A 13280-nucleotide genomic window follows, 5' to 3' on the forward strand; every position below is an offset into this window, starting at 1 on the left:
CATCATTATTTACAATAGACAAGATTCGATAGGAGACCAAGTGCTCATCAGCAGATGAGTGGATAAAAAACTGTGATACATTTACATAATGGATGCTACTCGGCCATAAAAAGAAGGACATCTTACCCTTTGTGACAGCATGGATGGACCCGGAGAGCATTATGCTAAGTAAAATAAGCCAATCAGAGAAAGGCAAGTACCATTTGATTTCACTCATGTGTTGAATCCAATGAACAAAATGAGCTAATATGCAAGATAGAGACAGACTCATAGATGAAGAGAGTCCCTTCACACACACAGCTGGCTGTGTGTGTGTGAGAGAGAGAGAGTGGGGGCTGCAGGGCTGGCTGAGGGGATTTTAAAAAACTCATAGACACAACAGTATGGTGACTATCGGGGAAGTGGGGTAGGGGGAGGGAGAATAGGGTAAAGGGGGATAAATGGTGATGAAAGGAGACTTGACTCGGGGTGGTGAACACAATACAATATACAGATAATGTATCATAGAATTGTACACCTGAAACCTATATAATTTTATTAACCAATGTCACCTCAATAAATTCAATAAAGAGAAAAATACAAAAAATAAATAGCACACTGATTTTTTAAATGTGAGGACTTGTCAGTTCCATGCCTGACAAGTCATAAATGGTCACTGGAGTTAAACATATCTAAAGAAAAATGAGAATTTCAAATAAGATACAGACCAAGATTCTACATAAAGAATGAAATCTTACAAAAACAAAAGAATGCTTTCTAATCTCTGTAATGCTAGAAGTATAATGGTTCGGCTGGATTTAATGACCGAAGGAAAGACACATTGTTTCCAGGTGTCGTAAATGAATAACTGGTAGGTTACTGTTTGATGGAGTTAGTCAAGCACAGATTTGCACAGCTTTTCAAGATTGTATCTCCAGTTGGATTTTCAAGGCTTAATGATCAAGGGCCCCCTGTACTTTCATAGGGTGCAATGACACTGTGTTTTCTTATGATAAAGGCTGAGAAGAAGTGAGATGAGACTATAAGCTCCTCACCATTTCTAGGTCTACTGGTACATGATAGGTCACACTGAAGATGAGGAGATAAAATTAAAAGAAATGGATTTTTCAGAAGTTTTCAGCCAGAAATCCTCTGGGCCTGAGGAACGAAAGGGGAAGTGTGGGCTCTGGGGCCCCATGGGAGAGACCTGTCCCATCTTTCTGGGGTGGAAAGAAGGTCTGGTCCCTAACCAGCTTCCCTCCCTCTTGCTACACTCAAGCCAACCAGGCCTCCTGCAGTTTCTGTCTGGCAACATGTTGTGGTCCCAAGGCATCTTGCTCCCTGTCTCTCCGCAGGTTTGTGCTCTTTCCTCGACATCTCCTGCTCAGGCTTCCCTTCCTTTAACAGATGCCTCAGAGAAGCCACACCCAGACAGCTTCAACACCCCTGTCCTTTTCCATGAGGACTTGGGCAGCCTCTGTCTTTCACACTAGGTCATCCAGCCCAGACTCACCGCGCCCTCCACCTCTGCTGCATTTGTAACACCTGCTACAGTCTCCATTACAAAGTAGATGCTCAATGTCTACTGAATGAAGCTTATGTGAAAAATTGCTTGGAGCATCCCTTGCTCCCGGCCTTCTCTGAGAGTGACCCCTCTGCTTCTCTGCCCATGCCTCCTCCCCTCCCCTGGAGGGGAGCGGTCATTTTTCTAACTGGTAGAACAGCTGACCCTGTTTCTATGGCCGGATCTCTGCTCTTCATTAACTGGGCAGGTTGTTCTCCCGACACACAGGTTCCTGACCCTCAGGGCAAGGCCACCAAGCAGGTTTGTACATGTCCACTGAGCCTGTGACACAGAGCTAGGGTGTTGGGAGACCTCTGCAGCCACCCTTGCAGGCCACAACCTCCAGTTTTGCTGGAATCTTCCTGACTTTTTTCTTCAGTTTCATTGACAGATTTCTGAGTCTACTTCACAGCCAAGGGAAAGGATGCTCATTATTGGCACCTCTGCTCTGATAGGAATAAATGGGACAGTGTGTTTTGGGGGAAGGTCTAATGTAATTTCAGAGGCTAACACATTCACAGGGGAACACTGGTTAGCTCTGGCTGCCATGGTGGTTACGAGGCAGGGGACAGGAAGGGCTCCTTTCCATTTCTCAGGTGCTGGAATGGCCCGTAACTACATTTCTCAAGGTGCTTTATCTCAGTTAGGGGCTGGGCCGTTGCAGGGCACTCACAGGGTGGGAGGAAGGCAAGGAGGCCCTCAAAGGGCATCTGCTGATGTGCTTGGTTGTGCTTTTGCAGTAGTTCCCCAAATCTCCCACCAAACTTAGCAAAATCTTTTCAGAACACTTGGTGAAACTGACCATTGAGTGTTACATAGAGAAATAAATACATTGAGACAAACAGTGGAAACCAACCTCTTGTCAGTTGTGAGTTAAAGTGGTTGACATGTGTCCTTCGAAATACTACTAGCAGTCATCCTTAAATGGAAGCAATGGCGCGTGGACCTGAGACAGCTTACTGGTGGGCTCTTTCAGAAATAGCTTTTCTGATGAAAAACAGAGCTGCTCTGACAGGTGTTTCAAACATCTCCATCTTCAGATTACTGGTTACAGGTTGCTGTTTACTTTTAGATGGCTTCGTATCTCTGCCCTCCACTTGGTCAGCTTTCTGACTCTGGCTTTTCCTCAATGTCTATTTGAAGTCTCAGAGTGGTTCTGCAGGGAGAATTCCTTGATATTCTGAGGCGTGAGTCTTAAGAATTTTAAGGAGAAACTTGTTACTACTACAGCCAGTACCTCCTGATCTCCCCTACCCCACCAGTGTAAGAAGAAAAAGCAAGAAGGGGAAGAAAAAAGAGATGTTCATAATGTACTTTGATGAAAACACCAAGTTTAAAGAAAAACGAATCTATACCATTCCAAAATTCTCATGCATAAAGCTATGCTCTTTATGTTATATCTGTTATTTCTGTTATATTTCTGTTATATGTTATTTCTGTTATATTTTTAAAATCTGTAAAATATAACAGAAATGACATTTAAAGGTAATCTGTATAAAATTACCTCAAGTGTGTTTTGCACGTATACCACTTGCCAAATAAACTTCTAAGCCCTAGATTTATCTTTGTGCCTAGTTGTTGTTGCTATTTCACATTATTATCAATTGATTAGACACTTTAGTGATCAATACGCTATAAAGTCAAAAGTGATTCATATTGCCTTTAGTAATTAGCCTTCTTGTAAATAACTTCATTCTTGAGTAAAGATATTAAATCAAATGATTATTTTGAATTTTATTTTCTAATAATGTCATAAAATATGAAGCTTACACAGCACTAATTTACCACCTCCATGGGGATCATTGAACAATGTTTCTTATTAAATACATTTAATTCTTTTTTGTGTGTGTAATTTGACTTTTAACCTAGATCTCTTTTGTCTGTGAAAAGTTCATTTTCATTATGTGAGAGAGAAAACATTCTTGCCTTCACTGTTCAGTTAGTGCCCTGAAGGCAGGTCAGTGTTTGTGGAGAATTTCTAAGGGGCTCCTACATCCGGGCCCCTGCAGATCCCACGCAGGCCCTGCCGAGAGCAGCTGGCCTTTCTCCGAAGGGGAGAGGCTGCGTTTGTTTCCCCACATACATATGAAGTTGGCCTCTGATCTCGGAGAACCGGGCTGTCTGTATTTTTCACATTTCTACGCCTGAGGTGGATTTAATATGTTTAAGATGGAGGCCCACGTAAAAATTCCTGTCTGGATTCCTCTGTAGAAACTTGTATTTGATGTGTGTCTACCGTATTTCTGTTACGTGACACGGTTTATGTACATTCCAGTGATCGTTTACAGAGGCCTGTTGGTGAAACACCATGATGAAAATGGATTTTAAATGTCTGTATCAACTGCAAGTTTGGCAAGACTACAATGACTCTGAATTTGGTGCAAACCTGTGTCATCAGTTTGTGGTCAGCCAGCCTTACACACAGAGAAAGGGCAGTTTAGTCAACCGAGAGGGAGGGGGAGCAACAGAAATGTCATGAGTTTCATTTGGGCAGAGGTTTAGAACTCTCTATATTATCAGAATATCCCTCACTTTTTAAATATTATGTGTGAGACCTGTTTGTCAACACACAGTTGATGAATTAGAACTTGCATTAATTTGCTAGGGCTGTCTAAAGAATAGAAGTTTACTTATTCATAGTTTTGGGAGCCGGAAGTCCAAGATCAAGGTGTCAGCAGGGTTGATTTCTCCTGGGGCCTGTTGTTGGCTTGGAGACGGCCACCTCCTTGCTGTAGCCTCACAGCGAGGATCGCCTTGGTCTGTGTGTCTGTGCTTTATTCTTCTCTTCTTATAAGGATACCAGTTGTGTTGGATTAGGGCCCTCCCATATTACATCATTTTATCTTAATTAACCACTTAAAGATTCTATTTTCAGATATAGGCACAATCTTAAGTACCAGGAATTAGAACTTTAGCACACAAATTTGGGGGAAACAGTTCAGTCAGTAATGTGGCTTAAATAAAGATAAATTGTATTTAGATGCTTTATAGCATCCTTTTCCTTTTTTGAAGGTTTATAGCTTCACAGTTCCTTTCTTGGCTTGCTTCCTGGCCTCCAATTTGGGACTTAGAGAGCCACTGAGAGATTCTTAAACACAGGTTCAACAATTATAGCTGATCAGAGTTAAACAGTTTCCCCTTGAGAGATTGTCCTGAAGTTCTTCCACCATGTTTATTCTTCCATTTGGTATCATTTCATTACATATGACTAAGCAGTTCACATGAAGCTGACAAGGTTTGGGTGAAAGTACAAGAGTGTAGTATTGAAATAATTGCCCCTGGTTGAAGTAAGAAGTTTGAGACACTGGTTTAGTTCTTAGCAGTTGCCTTGACATGGGATTTCATTCTTGCAATTCATGGAATTTTCCTTGCAATCTGTGGAAGTGTGACATAGTGGCCAAGAGAACAGCCCACCTGTGTCTGGTATCTGTGGTGTACATTTACATATCTGTGAGGTCCTGGGAAGATTAATTAATCTTTCCATGCCTCAGTTTCCTCATCTGTAAAATGGGGGAAATAATAATAGATACTTCATAAGAAGAATGTAGTTGCAATGACAAGGGCTAGTAATTCTCATAAAGCACTTAACATTGTCCCTGGGCACAGTAAGGCTACATAAACATTAGCCACAATTCATTTTTGTTTCTTGCACATGCTCCTTCCACTCTCCACTGTGTTCCCAGGGCTGTCTTGATAGAAACTGCAGAGTTAACTACAACAACTGCCACTTCCAAGTGTCCTTGTGAATGGAGGAGACTTTTTTTCCCCTGGTATCATAAGAAGGAAACTTCAGTAACCTTAGGTGTGGTGTGTGTGGACACTGGGGGACAGTTCTCCAGAAATTACGTGGTAGTTGAGGACCCTGGGGGAGACCACCTGTTTCTTACTGGGACCTACAGCTCTTTGTCTTTTAACCTCTGAGTTTCCAAGTAGATGAAATGGGAACAATAACTCGAAACTCACAGAGTTGTTTGGTATTAAATGAGATGATACACATAAAGGTCTTAATACACATGCGGTAAATCTCTTAGTTCTTTCTACTTTCAAATGTGAAACTGGAAAACAGAAGACAAAGACATTTGACTCCATTTGTAAATGAACTTGCCATCTGTCCCACTCAAGTAGGCTGCCCGGTCACACTGTCTCACTTGGTACCTCAATTGTGCAAAGTCTGGTTCAGCATAGTCTATAATGGTGATCAATCGTGGCTCACATGCTCATCACATTCTACTCTTATGATGAAACTAGTGACAAGGCAGTTGGACAATGATGAATAAAGATGAGGGCAATCTCCCTTTGGTTAGTTTGGGCATTGGTGTGAAAACCAAGTGGGAAGCTATTAAGGACGGATTCCACTGCAGCGTTCCAGGAAGACACTAGATCTCTGCCAAAGTGAAAGTCACACCACTGAGCCGTAGACTGAACTCTGCATGTTCTTCAGAACTAGTTCCAGGGGACACAGTGCAGTTAACTGCTAAGCGTTTCAGAGAAGTTTGGGGATTTCAGTAATGTTAAAAGATAGTAAATCAGGGAAACATGTAAATTATGGAATATATGAATTATAACATTTGGGGGGAAGATTTAAAAAAAATAAACTCCTTAAAAAAACATGTAATTATGTTCATGGGAGAATTTTCTGGAGTTGTTTATGCTAGAGCAAAGTAGCATTTGCATTATTTTAATTTTTAAAAGTGATTTTAATTGATAAAGATGGTTCTAGAGTTTTAAACATTGGACATTCAATTCCAGATTCAAGTATTAATAGCAAATACAGAGTTCCCAATTTTCTTCCTTGTTTAAATCTAAGAACTTTCTTTTCCTTCTAAGGGGCTTTAGAAACAGTGGTTGCATTCTAGAAGAAAATAGCACCTGAATATGGATGGTCAAAGCACCACACTTAACGTTGCTCATAGGTGAAACTCAGTTGGGGGACATTTCTTGTACCTCAGTAGAGTAATTATATTAAGATAAAATTTTCCTTCCCAGGGAATGATTCTGTAGATGGATGTAAAGTTACTTGGTTTGTGGTGGGTACATTTCAAAGAGATCTTGTGTTTCTGAAATTGATGAGGGCTAAGATGGGGGAAAACTAAAAACAAAAACCAAGGAGCCCAGAGACAATAAGATGCAGAGAAGTGAGCAGACACATGTGTAGTGGGAGGACTTTCTTCTCATATTCAGATGTTTTATCTCCAAATAACTATGAAAAATATATTTAACACTACAATTAATGTAGTATAATACAACTATTATCATTCAGAATCCAGGTTGAGAAAGATATTAGGAACAAGAAAGCAAGCACTTATACATTGATACTATTAATAATAATATACTTTTATTTGAGAGTATTTACTTAGTTTACTTTGAAGGCAGACACCACCAGGAGGACACTCACAAGTCACATTTCTGATTAACGCCTGACTTGTAAGCAGCTATCCTCAAAAGCACTGGAGACACTGGAGTTCTCTCCGGAGAAACTTGGGTTTTTGAACAGTTGCCACTGATTCTTGACTGAGATTTTTCAGTGTCTTTGTTTCAGGTCTTTCAAGTCGCCTATGTTATCATCAAAGCTGCTAATGCCCCTCGACCTGGGAACTGGGTTTTGGAGCGTTCCCTGGATGGCGCCAAGTTCAGTCCCTGGCAGTATTACGCAGTTAGTGACACGGAGTGTTTGACGCGTTACAACATCACCCCAAGGCGGGGGCCACCCACTTACAGGGCTGATGATGAAGTGATCTGCACCTCGTATTACTCTAGGCTGGTGCCCCTTGAGCATGGAGAGGTACTGTGCCCATTGAAGTGATTGATGTCTGTTTTACATCAAGGCCCCCTCCCCCCACCTGAAATGTTAAGGTTGCCATCACAAGAGTTAACATGAAACATTCAAAATACATCTCCCGTAGTACAGATTACAAAGCACAGATTAATGGATCATCCATTGGTGTTGACTGATGATTAATCTCATAACTGACACATTCACCTCACTGATTTCTTCCCTTCAAGGAGATTTCTCAGTCTTTGCTGTGACTTAATAACTCCATCAGGTCCTTCTCAGAACCTCTTTCCCTTGTCACTGGGGCAAGGACATTTGTTGATATTAAAGAGAGAGCTCTAGTACCTCTAAAAGATATAGTTACTGATTTTCTAGCTCTGGCTCTCTTTGGTGGTGGTGAGGATTGTGATGGCTTGTGAGGCATTCCAGTTGAGTGCTCAACACATCCAGGCTGTACACACTTCATTCAAGTCAGAGAGTAATCCAAAACAAACTGGTCTTTCCTAGTACCTGCCTCAATGAGATAAAGCTGCAAAATCTCTTTTAAGTGCGCTGAGTGGCAGGAACCCTGCAGTAAGCCCTGCACTGTTTCAAGAGCAGAGATTCTTCAGTAAGGGAGTGGGTGTGACAAGACTCCCTAGCTTTCATCCCACTCTCCCAGGTCTGTGCCTGGCACTCAATCTGTTTCTGAGAAGCCAGGGCCTACTGATACATGTTCAGCTACCCTCACTACGTGGGGCTAAATGCTCCTGTTAAAAGATTTCCAGCACTCTCTGAGACACTAGAATGGGTAACTTCAAATTAATTGAAAGACACGTTGTGCTCATGATAGTCACAAGTAGTTTACAAATGCTGTATTTCTGCAAACACCTTAGCGTTTGGCTTGATTTTATATAGTTTCTATAAAGACTTTGTCCTAAAATTAAACTAGGGCTATATTTTTGCATGCTTAAAACTGACATTTATTTATTCTGATATGTTCAGATTCATACATCACTGATCAACGGCAGACCAAGTGCTGATGATCTTTCCCCCAAGTTGTTGGAATTTACTTCTGCACGATACATCCGCCTTCGCTTACAACGCATCAGAACCCTCAACGCAGATCTTATGACCCTAAGCCACCGTGACCCAAAAGACCTCGATCCTATTGTTACAAGACGAGTAAGTCTATAGTAGAGTTCCTACCATTGTGAAAAGTTTATCTTGTTTACAAGGAAAACACTTTTCTTTTTAGTTAGCTTTTTCTTCCTAGGTGACCTTATTTTATTCAAGGTCATTATATGTGCTTTGTTAAAAGTGCCACCTTTCAGATAGGTGATTGTTCTGACACCTCGTCCTCAGGTCCCCTCAACTCCACCACATCCCATAATGACATATGCAGTGAATGTAGTGGTCATTGTCCTTCACACTCTAGTCTGGCTCCACGGCTCATCTCCAGCAAGTGAGGGGTATTTTTGTTTGTCTTCTTCTTCTAAGACAAATGCAAAGTTTGCAATATGATTTATATTCAAGAAAACTTACAGATTTAAGTGTATAGTCAGGTGTACAAAGTGTGTGTGGATATTTTCAAATACTTTGGATTTCAAAAACTAGGAGTAGAATTAATGAGTTATAGGGTATTTGTATGTTCAATTTTTAAGAATTTACTACATATGCCCTGGCTGGTGTAGCTCAGTGGATTGAGTGCAGGCCTGAGAACCAAAGGATCGAGGTTCGATTTCCAGTCGGGGCACATGCCTGTGTTCCAGGCCAGTTCCCAGCAGGGGACACATGAGAGGCAACTGTACATTGATTTTAAAAATTAAAAAAAAATAGAATTTACTAGATGTTATCAAAAGTAGTTGCACCGTTTTGCAGCACATGTGAGAGTTCTGGTTGTACTACACGCTTTCACCTGTTTGGGTCATCAGTCACTCGTGTCAGCTGTTCTAAAGTGCGTGGAGTGGCATCTCTGTATGATAATTTGAATTTCCCTGATAACTAATGTTGACCATGAATCTACTGGCGTCTGATCAAATTTGTGTTTGTTTTCAAACTGGGTTATCTGTTTCCAAGTCCTGTGTCAGATATGTCTATGCTGGAACTACCTTCTCCCTGTCTGGAGCTTATTCACTTTCCTGCCTATTCCCTTTCCTATGACTTTTGATGAGTAGAGCTTTAAATTTTGATGACATTCAATTGATCATTTTCCTTTCATAGTTAATGCTTTCTGTTTCTTCTCTGAGAAAATATTTGCCTACCCCAAGTTTACAAAGACATTATCTTATACTTTCTTCCAGAAGCTTTTTAGTTTTAGCTTTTACATCTATTTTCCTTTCAAATTAATTGTTGTATTTGATGTGAAGTAAGAGTCAAAGTTTTTTTTATGCGCGTACAGTTGTTCCAGTACCATTTGTGAAAAGGCTTTCCTTTCCCCTATTAAATTGTTTTGACACCCTGTTGAAAATTATTTGATCTTATTATTGTGGGTCTATTTCTAGACTCTGTACTATTTCATTGATATATCTGTCTATCCTTATGCCAATAACAGACTTCTGCAATTACTGTAGCTTTATCGTAAGTCTTGAACTCAGTTATTTTCCAAGATTGTATTGGCTCTTCTAAATACATTGTGTTTTCTTATAAATTTCAGAATCATTTTGTTAGTTTCTGCCAAAAAAGAAAAGAGCCTGCTAAGATTTTCACTTGGGATCCCACTGATTCTATAGATCAATTTAGGAAGAACTTTAGAAGCCATCTCAACATTATTGGATCATCTAGTTCATGAACATGCTATTATCTCTTTATCATCTGGGTGTTCTTTAGTTCCTCTTGGCACTGTTTTATTTGCATTTGTTTATTTGCACATCTTAAATTTACTCTTAAGTATTTTATGTTTTTAAATGTTAGTGTTAATAGTGTACTAAGTTCATTTTCCATTTGTTCATTTCTGGCATATAGAAATGTAATTCATTTTTGTTTATTGATTTAGTACATTGAGGCATCACCCAATTCACATATTATTTCTAGTAGTTGGGGGGTAGATTTTCTATGTGTATAGTAATGTCATCTACCAATAATGACAGTTTAGTCTTATTGTGCAGTCTTTATGCCTTTGGTTTCTTTTTTCTTGTGCTATTGGACTGGCCAGCATCTCACCATAGAAATGGTGAGAAGAGAATTTAAGAAGAAAGCATTTAAACTTTTACGATTAGTTCAAGGTTTTCTATAGATCCCCTGTATTAGACTAAAGAATTTATTTTCTATTTCTGGTTTGCTGAGTGTTTTTAATGAATGGTGTTGGATTCTTTAAAATATTTTTTACAAGTCTAATAAAATGATCATAGGATTTCTCTCCTGTATTCTGTTAATGAAATGATTTAAACTTACTGACTTTTGTGTATTAAATTAACTACATTTCTGGGATAAATTCTACTTGGGCATGAGTTATTATACTTTTTATATAGCATCATATTCAATTTAGCAATATATTTTAGGGTTTTCAGTAGCGTCGATTTTGAATATGACTGCCTTGGTTTAAGATGCAGCCAAGTTGAAAAAATTTTTAAACTTCTTTGGTTTCTACTGATGATCTAATTGAACATTATTTATTTTAATGAACATGAAATTCTTTGTGTGTGATATATTTTAAAATGCATATCTAATTATTTTTAAGATTTCCAGTAACAATTGGGATACTTGTTGGAGTGCCAGCATTTTCTTTTCACTGAAATTAAAGAGGTCTTAGTTTTGTTTGTAACTTCTTTTTCCTCAGTACTACTATTCAATAAAAGACATTTCTGTCGGAGGAATGTGTATCTGTTACGGCCATGCCAGCAGCTGCCCGTGGGATGAAACTGCAAAGGTGAGTTCTGGTGTATTTCACTTTTTGCTTAAATATCAAAGTAGAAGTTGTAGCTGTAATGTCTGCATTGTGCTTTTTAAATTCAAGGCAAATGTTGAAATGTATAAAATCATGCTGCAATAAAGATTTTCTGATAATTGGTTTATTTTTCCTTTTTTGGTTAGGCCACTATGAACGTTCCATTTTTCCCACAATTTCATTATGCTTTTTCTCTGTAGAATATATTTCTAATTAAATATTTCTTGTGATTTTTTGGTAAAATATACAAAATGTAAACTTTACCATTTTAATTTGTTTAAAGTGAACAATGCAGTGACCTTATGAATTCTGAAGCCCTTCTTCTGTAAGACAGGAGTACGAAACTCACGTGCACTTAGGATGCTCACATATTCGAAAGGGAGGATTCCCCTCCTCCCATTTTTCTCTCTCTTCCATTTTTGTGCTACTAAAATCAAGATAAAGTCAATTTGTTTTGGCATAATATTCAGTGAATAAGATGATATCCTCTTCTTATTTTAAACAACTTACATGAAGTTACTTCTTATTTTTTCTAATCTTTGTTTTAATTCGGTCTTTAAGTAGGATTATTCTCTTATTGATGCTGAAAATGTGTAGATGAATTTCAAGAAGGTTATAAATGGGAGTTTTCAGACCCTTAAAGTCAGTGTCTCTTTTTTGAAAAGCTTTTGTTAGTTAACCCATATTTCAGTTTTGCTTTGTTCTTCCTCACTTTTTGTTTATAACCAGGTCATATGTGTATATTTTATTCCGAAAATTAAATTCCAGCTCGCCTTGGTATAGCCATAGATCTTCAGTTGTAAAGCCTTGCTATGTATTTGACTCTGAGAGATTTCCTTTAAAATAAAATGAGGAAAAATATGTTAGTTTCTAGAGGCAATTTTGTATCCCCATTGTCTAGAAACTACAGTGTCAATGTGAACATAACACCTGTGGAGAGAGCTGCAGTCGGTGCTGCCCTGGGTACCACCAGCAGCCCTGGAGACCGGGCACCATTTCTTCTGGTAACGTGTGTGAAGGTGAGTCTTCTGGGAATTGGAAGGACGTGGAGATTTCCACCGTCTCAGTGTGCTTAGATTTATGGTGACTTAACAATAGCTGTAATTAGTAGATATCTTTTTCTGAGGTAATTCAGGAGATACCTTTTCCTTAGGTATTTATTTAAAACTGCAAATACGCCCACTCCCCCCCCCTCCCCAAAAAAAATAAAACTGCAAATTACTTCAATAAAATTCAAACTATTGAGACCTAAATGTATTTTTATGGATTTGATATTTTATCTGAGATTTCCTTTCTCATAGATTAATGTATCCTTTATTGATTTGGATTTAATTTTTAAATAGGCAATACAGTCACAAAATTCTAAAATCTAACAATAGATACAAGTACATAATAAAAGCATTACTTCCTCTCTATATCTATCTTTTCCACTTTTTATTATTTCCTAGTATTTCTTCCTAAAACTTTTATGTAAATAAAACATGTATTGACACACTCCTAAACCTCACAGTTCATACGCACAACCTGATGTACTGTGAGTACCATTCTACATGCATTGTTTTTATACTTAACAATACATCTTGAAAGAAAATCCTTTTATATTAGTGTGGGGGTGACTTCCAGAAGTCTCCCTGGTGCCACAGATGAGAATGAATATGGCAGAGACATGATGTGATCTGCTTGGGGGAGGAGAAGTGGGCAGCGGCCAGTTTCTCAGGGGAGACAAAGGCCCGAGCCCCCTGCTCCATAGCCGTTCACTGGGTTGTAATACACAGGGATACAGGGCAGCAAGGATCAAACAGTAGATAACATTTCAAAGAAATCTGAGGCTTAGTCAGTGTCTGTCAGGAAGAGAGTTGCAGAAACTTTGGGAGACATACTCATTTCCTCTTGGACCCTTATCATATGAATGAAAGCACTCTTAGCAGAGCAGATTTCACAGGTTTATCAGCAAGTCTTTGTGGTGCCAGATTTTTCCCCAAGGCACGCTCTGGCCAGGCAAGGAGCTGCACCTCTCCCCATCAGGTATTCAGGCTTAAGAGGATTAGAGCCAGGAAGGGCCTCTGCCAGGAGACGTGGGGACTCGGGCTTTGTTAAAG

At 39.2% G+C, this 13280-nt stretch overlaps 1 protein-coding gene across 1 annotated transcript in view; it reads left to right on the forward strand.

Annotated features, from left to right (window-relative positions):
* LAMA1 (laminin subunit alpha 1) overlaps nucleotides 1-13280 on the forward strand; it is a 163357-nt gene that overhangs the window by 46172 nt on the left and 103905 nt on the right. The window contains exons 4-7 of the mRNA XM_037125856.2: nucleotides 7083-7325; nucleotides 8301-8480; nucleotides 11074-11163; nucleotides 12083-12200. Of these exons, the coding sequence (XP_036981751.2) occupies nucleotides 7083-7325; nucleotides 8301-8480; nucleotides 11074-11163; nucleotides 12083-12200 (631 nt within the window). The remainder of the gene's footprint in view (nucleotides 1-7082; nucleotides 7326-8300; nucleotides 8481-11073; nucleotides 11164-12082; nucleotides 12201-13280) is intronic.

Source organism: Artibeus jamaicensis, unplaced genomic scaffold, assembly GCF_021234435.1.
Source record: "Artibeus jamaicensis isolate MK-2021 breed Jamaican fruit bat unplaced genomic scaffold, CSHL_Jam_final contig_354, whole genome shotgun sequence".
NCBI lineage: Eukaryota > Metazoa > Chordata > Mammalia > Chiroptera > Phyllostomidae > Artibeus > Artibeus jamaicensis.